This window comes from Paroedura picta, chromosome 1, assembly GCF_049243985.1.
Source record: "Paroedura picta isolate Pp20150507F chromosome 1, Ppicta_v3.0, whole genome shotgun sequence".
NCBI lineage: Eukaryota > Metazoa > Chordata > Lepidosauria > Squamata > Gekkonidae > Paroedura > Paroedura picta.
This window is the reverse complement of record NC_135369.1, coordinates 83,107,370-83,126,442: the sequence shown is the minus strand read 5'-3', so window position 1 is coordinate 83,126,442 and position 19,073 is coordinate 83,107,370. Positions and strand designations below refer to the sequence as shown.

Below are 19,073 nucleotides of genomic sequence, written 5' to 3'. Positions count from 1 at the left end.
ATTCTTGGTTCAATGGTTTGTTAATGATACTCCTTGAAAAGAGAAGCAGACATTAATGACTATTATTCCAAAACCCTTGCATTTATCACCATAGTTATTGCAAGTGCAGCCTGTTTATTAAATAGTTCTATATTATTCGTGCCTCATGTAGACGCTAAATGTTATTTGGGATGAGTATGTAAAATGTACTGTATACTGTCGCCTTGCCTATTTAATTTGTATGCGGAGCACATCATGAGAAAGGCGGGGTTAGATAAGTCACAAATTGGGATCAAGATTGCAGGGAGAAATATCAACAACCTCAGATATGCAGATGATACCACTCTAATGGCAGAAAGTGAAGAGAAGCTAAAGAGCCTGTTGATGCGGGTGAAGGAGGAGAGTACAAAAGTTGGCTTGAAACTCAACATCAAGAAAACAAAGATCATGGCATCTGGCCCTCTCAATTCCTGGCAAATAGATGGGGAAGAAATGGAGGTAGTGACAGATTTTATTTTCCTGGGCTCCAAGATCACTGCAGATGGGGACAATAGCAAAGAAATTAAAAGACGTTTGCCTGGGGAGGAAAGCTATGGCAAATCTAGACAGCATCCTAAAAAGCAGAGACATCATCCTGCCAACTAAAGTGCATCTAGTCAAGGCTATGGTCTTCCCAGTTACAATGTATGGCTGTGAAAGTAAGGAAGGCCAAGCATCAAAGAATTGGGGCTTTTGAACTCTGGTGCTGGAGAAGACTCTTGCAAGTCCCTTGGACTGCATGGTGAACAAACCGGTGAGTCCTTGAGGAAATCAGCCCTGACTGCTCCTTAGAAGGTCAGATCCTGAAGATGAAACTGAAATACTTTGGCCATTTCATGAGAAGGAAGGACTCCCTGGAGAAGAGCCTAATGCTGGGAGCGATTGAGGGCAAAAGAAGAAGGGGACAACAGAGAATGAGGTGGCTGGTTGGAGTAACTGAAGCAGTAGGTGCAAACTTAAATGGAGTCCGGGGAATGGTAGAGGACAGGAAGGCCTGGAGGATTATTGTCCATGGGGTCGCGAAGGGTCGGACATGAGTTCGCACCTAACAACAACATGTAAAATAAAGCTTTATTATAAAATTGTTACTAAATTGTATAACACAGTACTTTGGGGTATAAAAAGTAATGGCTGTGTAGTTATTAAATGAGGAATTCCGGCTGTAGCATGAAGAACATACTTCTTGTGGATAGCTTTTTGTTTATTTTGCTTTGCTGAGGTATCTATAATACTAATTTTATGCATTTCTCATACATAATAATTTTAAAATGTTCTTTTAACAGCATCCCCTTCTATGCGTGGATCAACTCCTTTAGACGTTGCAGCAGCATCTGTGATGGATAATAACGAACTTGCTCTAGCTTTAAGGGAGCCTGATCTTGAGAAGGTAATTATCTGGGTAATTATTTACATGTCTACACACAAGTATCATACCACATATATATAATGTCACAAGTTTATAGCCTGTGACAAGGTCAACCAGTAATTGAACAGCTGATTGGTGCCATCAGTACTTCACTCAGAAGCCTTTAGTGATGGTGTGGCTATACCAAGTTTATACCTGTGCTTGCAGGCTGTGGTCCCCTCCCACAACTATATTTTATTTATTTAATTTATCCATTTATTTATTAGATTTTTATACTGCCCTATCAGCAAGCTGGTTCAGGGCTATGTACATCTTAAAAATTAGTAACAAAAATGCATAAAAACAATTTATAGCATCCTACAACCCACTGTTTAGTACTTATGATTAGCAGCACCACCAACATGGTTATCATTTCATTGTAGGTTGCTTTTCTGATCAGATGTTTTCAAGGGAGTTACTTTTCTTTAGGGGGTATGCAATGTTGTCAGCTCACTGTCCCCAAACATATGCTTGGTGGAAGAACTCCATCTTGCAGGCCCTGCAGAACTGAACCAGGTCTGTCAGGGCCCTGATGTCCCTCAGGAGCAAATCCCATAGGCGGGGGTGGGGGGTGGGGTGAAGGACTGAAAAAATCCTGTCCCTAGTTGAGGCCAGATGTAGTGCTTTAAAGCCAGGGACCACCAGTTGCTTGGTATTTGTAGAGTGGATTGTCTACAGGGGACATAGGCAGAAAGGCAGTTCCTCAGGTATGCTGGGCCCAGACCACATATGGCTTTAAAGGTAATTGCCAGCAACTTAAACCTGATCTGAAATTAATCTGGAAGTCAGTGTCGCTGCTGAAGTACCAGCTGAATGTCCTCCAAGATGTTCCTGTGAGGACCTGAGCCACAGAATTCTGGACCAGTAGTAACTTATGGGGCTGGGATAAGGGTAGGCCCACGTAGAGTAAGTTACACAACTGTTATCTAAAGGTGACCATTATGTGGATTTAATGTAACTGGTAAGCTTGATCTATATCTCAAAAATAATTCCATCTGTGGAGTGCTTTATTGGATCAGGAAAACTATTAGGCATAATACCATTCAAAGTATGTACAAACTAGAAACTAAGCCCGCTGTACTTTAAATACAGCAGGCGCTAGTGGGTGTCGTGTATTGGGTGGGGCGGCTCTCCGCCTGCCTGCCCCCCCGCAGCGGAGGCCGGCCATGGGGCAGCCTGGGAGCCTTTCCCGCTGCCGCCGCCTTCCCTTCCCCCGTCGCTTCCCCTCCCCCCCTATGCCGCCGCCTACCTCTGTAGGTGGCGGTGAGGGAGGAAATGGCAGCAGGCGGACTCAGGGCTGGGGTAGAGTCGAGGCCATCACTCTCAGGCCCCCGCCGCCTCCTCCTCTTCCCCCCTCCCATGCTGCCACCTACCTCCATTGCTATCGGCAAGGCAGGAAATGGCGGCAGGCAGGCTCGGGGCTGGGGCAGAGTTGAGGCTGGCGCTCTGAGGCCCCCGCCACTGCCGGCACCAATGTGACTGCCGTGGCCGGCTACTCTGGGGTGGGTGGCCCGGGGGCAACCTGTTTTATCTGCGGGTGCGGCCGCTGCCGCCGACGTCACTGGCTCCTCTTGGCTGCTTAGCCAGGCGGCAATGTGTGCTGTCCGTTGCGATGGAGGAAATGGCAGCGGTCGGCTGCATGCGTTTCATTCGTCAGTCCGGCGCCTCCCAATTCGTCAGTCCGGTGGCAAGGGAACAATCGCGAGCCAGTGGACTGACAATCCGGGGAAAGGGGCCAATCGGTACCCTTCCTCATCCCAGACAGGGCCCGCCCTCAGGTCCCTTACTGTTTTATTTTATCTGCTCCACAGGAGTGGTTAAAGATATGCATACATTTTAATATTGAAATTTGAGGGCTTTTCCACACATTGATCAAAATAGTGGCACATAACCTGCAGGCAAGCATGCGATAGTATATTATGCCTCACTGGCCCTCCTCACCTTCAAGCCATCTCTCCTTTTCCAGCCACCTTTTTGAGCATTTTACCCTCCTCAGTAGCTGTTGGAAAAGGCAGAAGAGGGAGCAATGTGCTGTAGATGTGTTTCAAAGTGGCCTGTCACTCTCTGTAGGCAACCAATCCCCTCTCAGCATATCTGATTGGTGTTTAAAGGTCCTGCAATGGTTGTAAAGACTGGATTACTGGTTCAGAGAATGAAAAAAACCCACAGTATAATATAGACCACAAAGCAGTAAAAAGGTCACATATTTGGAGGACAACAAAGTACATACAATATCATATACAACTAATTTAATAAAGGTGAATATTGGCCCAGTGAGGACTAAGTATCACTCTAAACATTTTGCTAAATTTGTAAAAATGGATCCTTGCTCAGTTTCTGTCTTTCTTTTCTTATTTAAAAACTGTTGTCTTGAGCTTTCCCTTCACAATTTCTGCATTTTTGTGAAATAAACCTACAGTAAAAATTTAGAAAACAATTGGCATCAGAAAGTAGGACAGCCAGTGCTAGCTTGTTCAAGGGTACCCAAATTTCCTGTGAACCTCCTTGTCACCTGGTCCGGTACTGCTTTGACCACATATGTATAGTAGCTATCCAATTCTGGGGCAGCTGCAGTCCAAGTTTTTTGAATAACAATGACATTATAGTTTTGATGGGAAAAGGGCATATCTGAAGAGTGCAACAGATGGAATACTTGAGAAGGAATGCAGGGAGTAGAAGAAAATTTCCTACTACAAAACTACTTTGAACCTTTTTTTTTTTTGCAGTAAACACACTCTTCTTTAATTTTGCTTTATTCTTAGGTAGTACGCTACTTGGCTGGATGTGGTTTGCAAAGCTGCCCTTTGCTGATTTCAAAGGGCTACCCAGATATTGGATGGAATCCAGTAGAAGGAGAACGATACTTGGATTTTCTTCGTTTTGCTGTGTTTTGCAATGGTACTAAAAGAACTTGTGTATTTATTATATATATATATTATATGTCCTTATCCATGGTTCCTCTATATATTTGTGAAACAGCCTGGGGGTGGAACATGTCCGGCTGTCCAAGTTGGAATAGGGCTAATCAGGGTGCACGCTGATTGGCCCTGCCCCTACAGCTCCCTGCCTCCCTCCCTGGACACTAGCCACATTCCTCTCAGCCATGCCAGAAACAGAGAGAGACACACAGAGCTCTGCTAGACCGAACACGAGCCCTTATTCCCTCCTATCGCTTCTGCTGCAAGGGAGGGAGAGAGAGTCACAGAGAGAGCTGCCCCAGGCTGCTGACCAGCCCTGCTTCCCTCCTAAGAACGAGCCCTAATTACCTGCTATGGCTCCTGCTGCCACGGAAAGAGAGACACAGAGAGAGCCACCCCTGCTGCAATGGAGGGAGAGAGAGACAAACAGACCAGCCCTATTTACCTGCTATGTCTCCTGCTGTGAGGCACACTGAGAGACAGACAGTGAGAGGAAGAGGGAGAGAGAAAGGCACCTCCCAGTGTCCCCTGGTTCTTAGTGCCCATTGCTTTCCTGGTTACAATGGGTTTTCTTCCTAGTATAAATATATATTTGTTGTGCCTAATCCATTATTTGTCAGTCTTATTGCAGTACTTTGAAGATTAGAACTTGAAATGATGCAGTTTTGCTAGGGTGTGTATTGTCTGCTCTGTGTTCATGTTATGCCTTTCTTCCTTACTTATTTTTCCCCTCTGCTATTATTTTATTGATCTATATGTATGTACATGTAGAAGTAAGTCCATATCTGAGAAAGTTTTGTGGAATGTTGCTATTGTTGGAAAGCAAAAGTTGCTGCTTCAGAATGTATCCAAATAATAGAATTAGTAGGAACATGATATTTATCTTCTGTGCAGTCCCACATGTGTGTAGACTGGCCACAGATAAAAGTTTCTAGCTCAACAGCTCCAGGGTGAATGCCTTTTCTCACCTAAACTGTCATGTGCTTTGAGGGCATGGCACTCCCTTCCCTCAGTTTCTTCTTTGCTGCCACTTGAATAGGAATATCCTAGCCTTTCTCCTGTTCCTGAGTATGCTTTTGTGTATGTATACATATGTACATGAAAATATTTCTAAGTTGTCTTGATCATGAGGTGAAGTGTTATACAGGCTTGCTTTCTTCTCAGCTTCTCCAGTGTGCAATCTTGCACTGTATTCTCTGCTGTGTCTGTTCATGTCTGTGTCTGAAGTGCCTCAGGGAAGGTAATAACATGGCTGCCTATAGAATGTGCCAACAATTCACCCAAAGGTTTGAATCAGCAGGGCACTGAGGCTAAAAGCTGCCTTTTACAAAAAGGTACTTGAATTGACAAAGTACTTATCCATTGGGCAGTTCCAAGTGCCATTTGAGACTGGCATTGGTCATCTTGGTTCCACTAGTTCTAGCATCAGAGCCTCTAAGACAACACTCCAAATCGCTTATTCTGAAGAATTCCTCAGAACCACCAGTGAAATAATCTAAGACAAAGTTCAAATATAAGAAGAATAAGAGTTGGTTCTTATATGCCATTTTTCTCTGCCTGAAGGAGTCTCAGACTGGCTTGCATTCACCTTCCCTTTCCTCTTCCCACAACAGAGAGCCTGTGGGGACCCTGATATTACTGCTCAGTCAGAACAACTTTATCAGTGCTGTGGCAAGCCCAAGGTCACCCAGCTGGTTGCATGTGGGGGAGTGCGGAATCAAACCTGGCTCACCAGATTAGAAGTCTGCACCCCTAACCACTACATCAAGCTGGCTGTCTAAGGAGATATCTGTCTCTAAGGAGCATCAGCCTCAGCTGCTGCCTCCACCAGTCTGGCACCTAACCATCTGGAAGTCATATTGGCTTCACTGTGCATACATTCCTTGGACTGTTCACTTCTAGAACAGAAGGGGAACTTGTTCCTGTAAGAATCTAAAGATCTAAAGATTCTCTGCCAGCTTGGAACTGACTGCTCTGACTCCATGCCTTTAGTCTTTCCCATCTAAGCATCCCTATTATGTCTCCAGCATACATCCAAGAATGAGGGGAGTATGATGGTGGAGGGAGTACTGTGGCCCCAGGAGTATTATGGTTGCATGCATCAATGGGTTTGATATTCTTCCTCAGGTCCAACCGAACCTGACCTCCTATTACCCAAAGTTGTTTATTGTGAGTTTGAGTGATAATTCCAAACCCCCATCTGAGTCATCTCCAGCCAAATGAGTGGAAGACCAGGTTGCAATAAGCCAAAAGACCTATTGCTTTTATTCTATTGCTTATATTCAGCTCATCTAGAGTAGTACCTTTTCCGATTATAGTGGGTTTCATGGACTTTGTGTGTGGTAGAAGTGCCTGCTACCTCGAGGAAAATTGAGAACCTGTATAGAATTAAGTGCTATGAATGTGACTTCTTATCCTCCAGCTTCATTGATAGTAACAGAAGAGATGCAGTCCAAACAGTGGCAAGGATTGTACGCAGCTCTGTCAGACAAAGAAAACAGATGGCTCTACTCTTCAGCTTTCATAGCAACTGACTTGTAAAATAGCTAGAATCTCTGCTCCAATTGGCATGATAACAAACATCATGGTGCTTATTCTTGTTCCCCTAGCCCAGTTGGTCTTTCTATGTACATGTTTTTGTAATATTTCCTAGTCATTAATAATTGGCTGTTCTGAATTGTTGTAGGAGAGAGTGTTGAAGAGAATGCTAATGTGGTGGTCAGGCTACTTATTCGACGTCCTGAATGTTTTGGGCCAGCACTGAGAGGAGAAGGTGGGAATGGCCTGCTTGCTGCTATGGAGGAAGCCATACACATATCAGAAGATCATACAAGAGATGGACCTTCACCAAGTAATGGATCCAATAGAACATTGTAGGTAGAATGGGAGTAGCTGTCTTCTCCAGACCTGTTCTGTGCTGTGTCTGAAGGCACTTACTGTATTTAAAATTCAACCCATGGGGATTTGTTTGTGATAAGAATAACTATAAAGAAAGTAAAAGCTTATCCTTTCAAGTTCAAAACAAAATATTCTTTCTATGAATAGTTATTTAAATTATATTTATAGGCTGTTCTCTTAGTCTAAGGCTGTCAAGAATTAGAAGAAATATTGAAAAAACCACCGCATAACCATTTTTAAATAGTATTGATATCATAAAATTAATAGAATTATTACAGAAAGTAATTGGGATATAAAGAACCAACATAAATTATTTAAAAGAAGTAACAAGATATAGCCTAAAACCATCACAAGCAAAAAGATCTCTAAATAACCCCAATCAGAATTAAAAAGCAACAACAATTTTAAAACATTCTTAAAAGCCAGGATTTTGTGAAATCCTGGGGCTTCTTGACAGCCCTGGAAGGGTTTCCCAAATGGGTGAGAGTTAATTAATTTATATATATTTTAAAACATTTGTTAAACATTTATTGGGTGATATGACGATATATGGTCATGTCAACCTCACTCCCAAAATGTCCAATCATGGGGTTGGAGGGGTTGGGAGGGTCCTCAGGTGGGCTACGCTTCCCAATGGTATTCTGCATGATTGCACCACTTCTGGGGTTTCTGAAAGGCTGAAGAATGTTTTAGGGGTTTCCCTACAGTATAAAAGTTGAGAAAACTGCCCTAGAGATTCATAAAGATATTTAAAAAGGGGGTAAGGCACACTCTGCAAATATGTAACTGAAAGTGGATCATTTTAAAAATGTCTTACATTGACATGGTAAACTTAGCAAACTGTGCAATCTGTGAGGTGAAAAAGCCATATCACCATGGCCACCCATCATATCAGACAACGGTGGCACATAAACCAGAGCCGCAGAACATTTATTACTTATTTATGGAAAACATTTTCTTCATCTAATTAGGTGTTCAAAGTGGTAAACAATCATAAGATGGATAAGGAAGGGAATGCCAAAAGAAAGAAATATATTTTCACTAGCTGGCAGAAGACAATAGAATCAGTACATGGACAAGTTCATACAGAAACATCATTATTATCATTCGGCTTTTTAGAACATCATTATTAACAACCTGACCTTTTTAATGCTGAAAATATCAACAACTCAATTTTAAAAAATAGTGGTTCTGTGCTATCACAAAAGGGAAGATAGAATAGAAAGGAGCTATACTCTTGAGTGGTTTTCAGGTGAGACTTGGGTACGGCTTTTCCGGCAGTCACTACACAGGATGGGGTAAGCTACACTTGCAGATAGACCTTTTTTTCGTAGAATTTGGCTTATCTTCTGTTATTTTGTAAATCAGTAACTTAATTCATTCTGTTTTTCATCATATGACAATATAGCACATTTAAAACAAATTTTTTCATATACGTTGACTGTATAGGTGACAGGACATAGATTTTTATGCTTTCTAAATGTCACATGTGAGAGACAGGGAGATTCTCTTTTTCAAAGCTTTCATGATGGTTTGATAACAATTACTGTTTGTGAAGAATTCTTTAAATAGTAAACAATAGGGCATAATCCATACATATATGAAGGAATTAATATTGACCTTAGAACAGTTCCCTCCTCTGCGTCCCATGAGTGGTGATGGGTTGTGCCATAAACTTAAAGAAATAAATTTTAGAACAAGAAGAGTTGGTTCTTATATGCCACTTTTCTCTACCTGAAGGATTCTCAAAGTGGCTTACAATTGCCTTCCCTTTCCTCTCCCCACAACAGACACTCTGTAAGGTGGGTGAGGCTGAGAGAGCCCTGATATTACTGCTTGGTCAGAACAGCTTTATCAGTGCTGTGGCGAGCCCAAGGTCACCCAGTTAGCTGCATGTGGGGGAGGAGTGGGGAATCAAACTTGGCTCGCCAGACTAGAAGTCCACACCCCTAACCACTACACCAAGCTGGCTCTCTTTAGATGATAAAGTCACATTTTCCTATGCTAAAATGTTAAAAGAACCAGAACAAATTTGCTGGAGAATGGAAGTACATTAAGAGCTACTTTTTTATTAAGTCAGATAACTGGGTCAGAATGTAGCCTCTAGGAATATGCTTGATGATTTTATCAGTTCTGGTACATTATTCTGAATATACTAGAGATTGAACTTCTGTTCAAACTTTAAGTTATCATATGCAATTCTCTGATGGGGGTGGGGGGAGGTTGTAATTGTAAAAAATACCTTATCTTTGTGTGTTTTATTTTTCTTGGGAAAAAAATGTTAGAAGTGAAGTGGAAGAAGAGGATGACACAATTCACATGGGGAATGCCATCATGACTTTTTATGCTGCTTTGATTGATCTCTTAGGACGCTGTGCTCCAGAAATGCATGTAGGTTTATTACTTTTGCTAAAGGAATATCTGTGCTCTGTGAACAAATAGCTTCTATCACAGCCCTGGCATCCTCTGATACTGTTGCTGTTTCTCTCCAAGCGTATCTCATGGAAAATAAGCTCCTTGTTATATCATTGGGCAAATAAAATATGGATTTAAACTGTCTAGGATGAAGTTTAGTTGTAATTGATGATATTTAAATGCTTGTTGATCTGCTTAATGTGAGTGGCAGCCACTAGTTCAGTAAGTTGCTTTCTCACATGGTTAGATGGCTTTCCTGCAGCAACACCTCGTGCCATTCATCTGCCATTCATCTGTCAACCACCTCCAATTTTAAAAGGCATATAGTAAAAATAAAACATTTAGTTTAAGATTTGAAGGTAAGAATTACTGTTAGTTGCTCTGGGGGCCTTTGGTGTCTTCTCCTGAACCCAATGAATCTTACAAGAACCCAGCTTTTTGCATGTGAAAAAGTCTAGCCAATCAGCTAGCAGTCTAATTAAAGATTGCCTCTTACTGTGCAGACACAAGGGAGAGCACAAACAGCAAATTCTGTACCCTGTACAAATGGATCAGTTTAATATCTCATGACCATGAGTCCTGTGCCTCCTTTTCCCTGGTTCTTGGAATGGGCTAAAAGCAGCCACTATGCAGGCACAAATCTGCTCAGCACACTTCTTGTGCTCAAACAGAATCACATCAGGAAACACTGAGGAAAACTGATTAGGAGTTAGCCTAACATGTAATTGAACTGGAGAATTTGAGCTTGTAACTACTTAGCATGCCAACTTTCCCATTATCTAGATATCATTTAGTATGTGTTGTAATTAGAAACTATGTTTTCATAAACTGCAAGCCATATGAATAAAGAATAAGCTGGTGAATACCACAAAGCCATTCTAAGTTTGTTGATGTCCCTTGTTCCAGCCCCCATTATTTTAGCCTTTCATTGTGAAATAATTGTAATATGTGTTATTTATAATATTACTAAGTATAAAACAGTAATATATGCATTTGGAATATAAAACTGCATTCAGGTACTAGTCTTATGTTCTCACATTATTCCTTTGTTAGCTAATCCATGCTGGCAAAGGTGAAGCTATTAGAATCAGATCTATTCTGCGGTCTTTGATTCCATTAGAAGATTTGGTGGGTGTAATTAGCATTCCTTTCCACATGCCAACAATAGCAAAAGGTAAGAAAATTTGAGCACAAGTCTTATTCCTCCTGCATTCTGTAAAAAAAAAAAAAAGCTGATTAAAGATTAAATTACCTTGGTATCACTTGTGGAAATTAAATATGTATTCTATGAGTCAAAAATCATTTTGAGATAAGAGTTAGCAGAAAAGAATGTGAAACCACTGGGAATAGTATTCATAATTGGTTAATGCCTAAGTGGGTGGGACCAATCTGTTTTTGCACCTTCTGATTGGCCCCTCGCCTGAATGGCTGGAATTCTTGTTTGTCCAGGTGAGGGGCCAATTGGAAGGCGCTTTGCGCCTTCCAATTGGCCCATTACCTGACTGGCTGCAGTTCGTTGGGTAGCGGCTCGAGTGGCAGAGGCTGCCCTGTGGGCCTCTGAGCAGGGCAGCCATGTCGGGGACAAGGAGGGCCTGCTCCGAGGCCCACAGGGAAGCCGGGGACTCGGCGGGGAGTGGAGGGGGTGGGGGAGGTTTCCCTGCAGGCCTCCGAGCAGAAGCGTATCATGCCTCAAAGTCCACCCTCCAAAGCAGTCGTTTCTGCCTGGGGAGCTGATCTTTATAGTCTGGAGATGAGCAGTAATTCCAGGAGATCTCTAGGTCCCACCTGGAGGTTGGTTACCCCTGGATTGGAAATATTCTGTGGAAGTGGACCCTCAAAATGGTATAATGCCTCTACAGCCACATAGTGCCCCTGGCCTATTTCAGGTCAAGAAAACATTGCAGAGAGGAGGTAAGGTTGCCAGATAGATGTAGGTTCATGTTCTGGAATTCCACACTTCCTGGGTGTATTTGAACCTGATTTGGATCAGGACTCTTGTGCACAGATAGACCTCCTCTTAGGGCTGCCGATTTGCAAGTCAGACACAAAACCCACACTAAACCATGAGCTAGTGCCTGTTGTATTACAGTACACAATGGGCTTTACTACTAGTTTACATATAAAAATATAGGATGGCAGTGGAAACTGCTGGTTGTCATGAAGCAGAAGCATTTAATGATGATCAGCTTTTTTCAAAGACAGTAAACTGATAAAAACAAAAGCATTAAACACTACACAATGCATTCTTTGACAGTTACTCTAGGTATGTAGCATATACCGTAACCCCAACTTCAAAGTTATTTATTGGTTGCCATAATTTTCTGCCACACAAATTATCTTTGAGACAAATGCTGTTTTTTATAGACAGCATACAAGGTGCAAGTGAGTGTCAGGTTTTATCCTTGAGACTTAGTACAGGTAATGGAAAGAAGAAGAAGAAGAGTTGGTTCTTATATGCCACTTTTCTCTGCCCGAAGGAGGCTCAAAACGGTTTACAGTCGCCTTCCCTTTCCTATCCCCACAACAGACACCCTGTGAGGTGGGTGAGGCTGAGAGAGCTCTGATATCACTGCTCAGTCAGAACAGTTTTATCAGTGCCGTGGCGAGCCCAAGGTCACCCAGCTGGTTGCATGTGGGTGAGCACAGAATCGAACCTGGCTCGCCAGATTAGAAGTCCGCACTCCTGACCACTACACCAAACTAGCTCTATAGGTAGCATTCCATGGCATGAAGGTTTATGGCCTTTATCAGGGCGTTGTTATGAAAGTTTGTCCTGGACACCAAGGAAGATTGGGAAGGGACTGGTTAGACTGCTACATACTGGTCAACCAGGATCTAGTTATGCTTTCTATTTTAGTTAATTATATCCGTTGTTCTACAAGGAGGCTTTGTAGATATAAGTAGTTCATGCTGTCTTTGCATGATCTGAACAGGCTGAGTAATATTTAATGAAAACTTTAAAAAATAGCTTAACTTCTGATTCTTTTTGCAGAGTATACACATTCATTTTTCACTTATTGATCACATGGGTTGTAATTTGTATTCAATCTCTATTTTATCACTATACAATTTATTGTTTTGGTCATTTTCAGATTATTATATTACTCACATAAGTTTAAGAATACCTAAAAGTATCAGGTGGTATAAATACAATACATAAATATAAATTTTAAAAAATTATATGTCATCTAGTATGTGTTGTAATTGGGAACCATTTTCCCAGTGAAGCTCTCACATCTGCCAGAGTTTTCTGTATTTTCAATTGCAAGGGGTTATCAGTTGGTCTGTCTGATCTTGGCATGCCCATTGTGCCCATACTGGAGTAGGGATTAATCTGGATTTTAGTTGCCATGTTATTTTTATTCAGATTGTAAAATGGTTGACCTTCTAAATCAAAATAATCTAAAAGAAGGTAATATGTCCAATCCTTGTGGCAAAAATTATCATTATGATATGTGTATATTAAGTTATTGGCATAATTGATTAATTGATTAATGTCTTTCAGATGGTACTGTGGTGGAACCTGATATGTCAGAGGGGTTTTGCCCAGACCACAAGGCAGCCATGGTATTGTTCCTTGATAGGGTCTACGGAATTGAAGATCAGGATTTTCTTCTACATCTTCTAGAAGTTGGCTTTCTGCCAGATCTTCGTGCTGCTGCTTCATTAGATACGGTAATGTCATTTGTAATTTGAAAGATCTGTTTTTTTAAATCCCACAGTATAGATATACTTTGACTCAATCCATCAAATATAGGATATTAATGGCCTGTGGTCATCTGCTCCTTCCTCCAACTGCATCCTCTGCAAGGAGATCAGCTGATAGTTGCACTATATGTACAAACATAGATAGCCATACTGTCTTTTTGATGGATTATGCCCCCTGCAGGACACTTTGCTCTGCAGGTATGAATATGCTGATGGTCCTGGAACCCTGGGAAGCATGCTTGTCCTTGTCCTTGACCAGGGTCAGGGCCTTTTCAGTCCTGGCCCCTACGTGGTGGAATGATCTGACAGAAGAGCTGTGGACCCTGTTGGAACTCTCTCAGTTCCACAGAGCCTGCAAAATGGAGCTCTTCTGCCAGACGTTTGGTTGAGGCTGAGTGCGACAAGTACTGAGGAAATTAGAACCCCCCCCACACACACACACAGTTGCCATGTTTAGGTAGTAGACTGGCAGGAACTACCCCGAAGCATGTCCATCCCCCAGTCTGGATGTATTAATTGTTACCGCCATCTGGGATCATGTAATATTAAGATGTTTTATTGGATTGCTGTTTTTATGAATTGTGATTTTATTGTTTTATTATGTACTAGGGGCAAAGCCCATTGTATTCAAGAATACAATGGGCTCTAGAGCTTGGCAGTGGGAAGAGGAAGGGGAGGAATTGTCCAGTCTGTAAGGGCATGGGGTTGAATGTGTGTGTTGTGTGGGAGGTTGTGGTGGCTTAGTGGCAAATGAAGGCATGGGTGTGGAGATATGGGGGTCAAGAACTGGTGGTTTGGAATGTTCCTTGAGTGTGGGAGAAGACTGACCTTTGGGAATTGTGGCATAGTGGTTACAGATGAGCTTTCCAGAGCCATGTCTTCAGATATGTGAAGGGAAAATAAGACTGGAGACTCTTCTTAAGGGAAGATTACATGGCAACCAATTCCCCCCAGTTCTGCATCATTTTCCTTCTTGTGAGAATTAGGTCACAGACACCAAAATGCCCCTCTGCCCTAATATACATGGGGTAGTCACAGTACATAGGTGTCCACCCTGTTCCTTCTTTTCCATTTTTTCACTGTTGATAAAATGTTATGTGCCCACATGCTTCTTTCATGGTTGCTCCTTAGAAGAAGAATGGATTTTTGTACCCTGTTGTTTACTACCCAAAGGCTGTAAATATTTATTTAGATCTTCCTGCACTTTCCAGACTCACAGGACTGATGCTGGTCTGCCTGTCTGCGCCCCAGAATACAAACAGTTGCTGGTAAGGGCTGGCCATAGCCCCTAGCCCAGGAGGGACACACCTGCACCACTCCCTCCCAACTGCAGACAAAAATGGCTCCTTTGAAGGCTGGACTCTGAGGCATTGTACGATTTTGAAGTCCCACCTCCAAACCTCCAGGAATATTTCCAACCCAGGGGTAGCCAACCTACAGGTGTGGCCTGGAGAGCTCCTGGAATTACAGCTCAACTGCAGAGTATAAAGATCAGCTCCACAAGCAGAAAGGGCTACTTTGGAGAGGATTGTGGTAGAGAAGAAACATTTAAGGCCTCCCACAAAGGTTGTTGTTGTTGAATTGAAAGACTTGAGGGCTACTGCACAGGGTTGTTGTGCAGATGAAACAGGAGACAAAAAATCCAGTTTCATCTGCAGAATAACGGTGTGCAGTGGCCTCAAATCTGCAGAGTTGCAAAGAAGAAAGACACATGGCTTGGCTGTGTCCAACCTCCGGCCAGAGCAGTATTTTAAGTGAGAAGGGGCTTTTCTGTGGCCTCCCTGTCAGGCAACTGTTTGGCAGAAGGGGAAAATTCCCCCCTCAAAAGGAAGGCCCTCAGGCTCCCCTGTGTTGCTCTTGGAAAGGCCTCCTTCCCTCAGTCAGGGCCTGTCAGAGGCTCCTTCGCAGCAGGCCTGAAGGGAGGGGGAGGGAGGGGGAGCACTCTGCAGCCTCCTGCCAGCTCTGTCAGGGTTCTGAGGCCATTTGCAGTTGGACTTGACAGTTAGGACAGCCTTGGGGTGAAAAGGGCTGGCGCAGCCTGTCCAGGCCTCTGTTCTCATTCCCCTTGGCAGCCCTACTGGCCTCCTCTCCCTGCGGTGGTCAGGAGCAGACTGGCAGCCATGTCTCCAGATTGCTCCTGGCTGGATGGAATTTTGGTCTGTCCTGGTAAGGGGCAAATCGAAAGGCGCTTTGTGCCTTCCGATTGGCCCCTCCGCTTGTCAGTCCAGGGCCATGGGACCAATTGTTGCCCTTCCCCATCATGGACTGAGCCCACCCCAACGCCCCTTACTGTTTTATTAAGAGGGAAAAGATATGTTGATGTTGTAAACCAGAATTTCTGGGATTGGCAGTATATAAATTAAATTATAAATAAATAAATTTAACCCCCTCACCAATTTTAGTTTGAAGTTCTTGGATTTTTATGTGAACCTAGGAGGTTCCTCAATTTTGCTGAACATTTTTTGAGCAAATGGGCTCCGCCCACCAGCAGCTCTCAACTTAAGTATTAGATGTATAGAGAAAAGAAAAAGAGCTTTTTTTGTACCCCGCTTTTTACTACCAGAAGAAGTCTCAAAGTGGCTTACAATTGCCTACCCTTCTTCTCTCCACAACAGACACCCTGTGAGATGGGTGAGGCTGAGAGAGCTCTATGAAAACTGACTGGCCAAAGGTCACCCAGCTGGCTGCATGTGGAGTAGTTATTTATTCATTATGAGATATATATGCCACTTCTCCTGGCGATCTAGCTTGGGGTAGTTAACACCATAATAGCAAGTTACATAAATTTAAGATGTTAACACAGTTATCACATTAATTAAAAAATAAAACTAATTTAAAATCTCTCTCTAAAATTCCATCATCAAAACAGTATATAGAAATTGTCAAAATATTTCTCATATCCAGGGGAGATTCATTGCAGGAGGTGGCCAACACAGATGTTGCTAGTTATTGGGCCTATCCAAATGCCTGTTAGAAGAACTGCATCTTGCAAGCGCTTCAAAACTGAGCAAGCTCGTAAACGGCCTGCAGCTTTTCTGGGAGATCATTGTACCAGGTGGGGGTCCTGACCCTGGTTGAGGCCATATGCACCTCTCAAGGTCCTGACCCTGGTTGAGGCCATATGTACCTCTGGTCCTGACCCTGGTTGAGGCCATATGTACCTCTCAAGGGCCAGGGATCCTCAACCTATTCAAACTGACTGAGCACAATGCCCTTAACCACTGCACCATGCTGGCTTTCTGCACCATGATGATTTGGCTTCACCATTCTTAACCACTACACCATATATGATTTTGCATTCACAGATACACTTCTGGAATTCCCTGAGTTGAATTATGAGGGGATGATTTATTTCAGTCATGGTTAGAGTAGGGCATCACCTGGGCATGGAATTGGGGTCACTGCGGGTGAGCAGGCAGTTGTGAATTTCCTGCATTGTCCAGGGGGTAGATGACCCTGGAGATCCCTTGGAACTCCATGATTCTATGAATCTACGATTCTGTCATCACCTCCTGCCCTTCCCTTGTTCCAGTTACTGCTCCACAGTTGTGACTACACAATCCAATTTGCCATGTTGACCTTTCTTATCCTGCCATATTCTCCAGTCTTCCCACCAGTGCTGTCCAGCACTGACACTTTTTGTTTCATTGTGGTGTGCAGAATGCTGCCCTGTTAACAAAGAAAGCAAGCTGGTTATTCAGATAACCTGGTTAAACTGTCATTACAACACTATAGTAATATACTGATATTTCAGGGCTGTTTTTTAAAAGAATTGAGTGTTCTGATGCCACCAGTAATGACACTGATGACAACAACATCTTGTGCTGAAAATGCAGAGGTGCAGTAATGGTCCTTCTGAGGCTTTGTGCAATGAGTGGAGTGTCAAGAGGATCCCACCAGGATATGAGAGATACCACACCCTTTACAAACCGTGAATGATGATTCTTATTTTAATTGAAGAAGTTGTCTGTTAAGGAATATAACGATGTTTCTATGTAATAACTTCAATTAAATCTCACCTCTTTGAATAGCTTTTCCTTTTATCTTGTAGGTTGCTTTGAGTGCCACAGATATGGCCTTGGCCCTCAATCGGTACCTCTGTACTGCTGTTTTGCCTTTGCTGACTAGATGTGCTCCTCTTTTTGCTGGCACCGAACACCATGCTTCCCTTATAGATTCCTTGCTACATACTGTATACCGACTCTCCAAGGGCTGCTCACTCACCAAAGCTCAGCGGGACTCTATTGAAGAGTGCCTCCTCTCCATATGTGGGTAAGAATATAGCCCTGGCTTTGACAGCAAAATGTGTTGCTGGAGTAAAAAAAAAAAAACAACAGTAGTAGTTCAGTGGTATATAATCAAAGAATGGGATTGATGAAGAAAGGTATAGATGGTATCTGCCACTTCCCTGCTTTCATGTGTAATCATAACAGAAAATTAAACCAATTTGCAATTATTTTAAATGGCATATAAATAAAGTATGACAACCCAGGTTATACCCTTTGGGTATAGGTCTTGTGGAAATCAGTAGAACTCAACAACAATGGGACTCAACAATGTTGCCAGGAATAAATAGAATAAATTGTTTGATACACTGAGCTCTTTGTGTATATACATGCACACATGCAAAATACAGTACAGAATAGTTGTCATCCTTCAAGCATGAAATATGTTTCAGAAATGTTAACTGCAAACATGAGGGCTAAAAAATTGATTTATTTTGAAGGGCAAAAATTGGATGATTTTTCAGGTTTGTCAAGAGTTTCCTGTAAGAAAGTATAAAGAAGTTTAGATCCTGCTAATCAAATTCAGAGACAGCTCTACCATTATATAAGCAGTTTTCAGAATGATGTGTCATTTTATATATCTACTATTTCCAAGTGTAATCCTGGGTTATATGTAGGATAACAAGCAGTGTTTATTATTTTTTTTACAGTTGCTATTGATCCTTTGTTGTTTGACTAGAATAATTATCATTGGTGGTTTCACATAAACCTGTTTCTAACCTTATACATAACCATATATTCAAACTTTTCTTTCTACTTATAGTCAACTCCGGCCTTCAATGATGCAACATTTATTGAGGAGATTAGTATTTGATATTCCACTATTAAATGAACATGCAAAGATGCCTCTCAAGGTAAGTTTAGTCTTCATAATATGCAATTTATGTCACTTATTCTCATTTTCTAGAGGAGAAGCATGGCTGTGATATTACTGTACCATGTAGTAACATCAATGATAGCCAATATAATCTTTGAATTATGGTATCTTAATTATTTCAGATTATTACATTTACTTTGATCTGGACTATTGTCTATGGGTAACAGCATTTCTATGCTTGAAGCATGATTTCCCCACCTCTGCTGTCCTGTATAACTGCCCCAAATTCTGTTCCCAGTGGTTCACAAGAGCAGGATGGGGGAGGGGGGTTACATGCTGCCAAAGGAGGCAAATAGCAGGAAAAGTACATTTCGTGGGATGAAATCCTCGTGACCACAGAAATATTACTCTGGATCCAACCTACTATCTCCCTTCTTGCTACTTGGAAGGGAAGTTTAAAGGGCTAATGATATAGGTATACAAGTGCATTTGCAAATAAGGAAAAATGGAAACAACTGAGCATGTCCTTTTTGTGTGTAAACTTTTAAATAACATAATACAGGCTCATTGACATGAATGCTCACAGAATGTTCCAGAGGTCTGAGGAA

The 19,073-nt window shown here is 42.3% G+C and overlaps 1 protein-coding gene across 9 annotated transcripts in view; it reads left to right on the top strand.

The window, feature by feature from the left end:
* Positions 1-19,073, top strand: part of RYR2 (ryanodine receptor 2) — a 458,147-nt gene that overhangs the window by 290,935 nt on the left and 148,139 nt on the right. For all 9 annotated transcript variants that reach the window (XM_077345372.1, XM_077345367.1, XM_077345356.1 and 6 more), the window contains 8 exons: positions 1,302-1,405; positions 4,186-4,321; positions 7,028-7,214; positions 9,525-9,630; positions 10,708-10,828; positions 13,160-13,329; positions 17,414-17,634; positions 18,412-18,502. In XM_077345372.1, the coding sequence (XP_077201487.1) occupies positions 1,302-1,405; positions 4,186-4,321; positions 7,028-7,214; positions 9,525-9,630; positions 10,708-10,828; positions 13,160-13,329; positions 17,414-17,634; positions 18,412-18,502 (1,136 nt within the window). The remainder of the gene's footprint in view (positions 1-1,301; positions 1,406-4,185; positions 4,322-7,027; positions 7,215-9,524; positions 9,631-10,707; positions 10,829-13,159; positions 13,330-17,413; positions 17,635-18,411; positions 18,503-19,073) is intronic.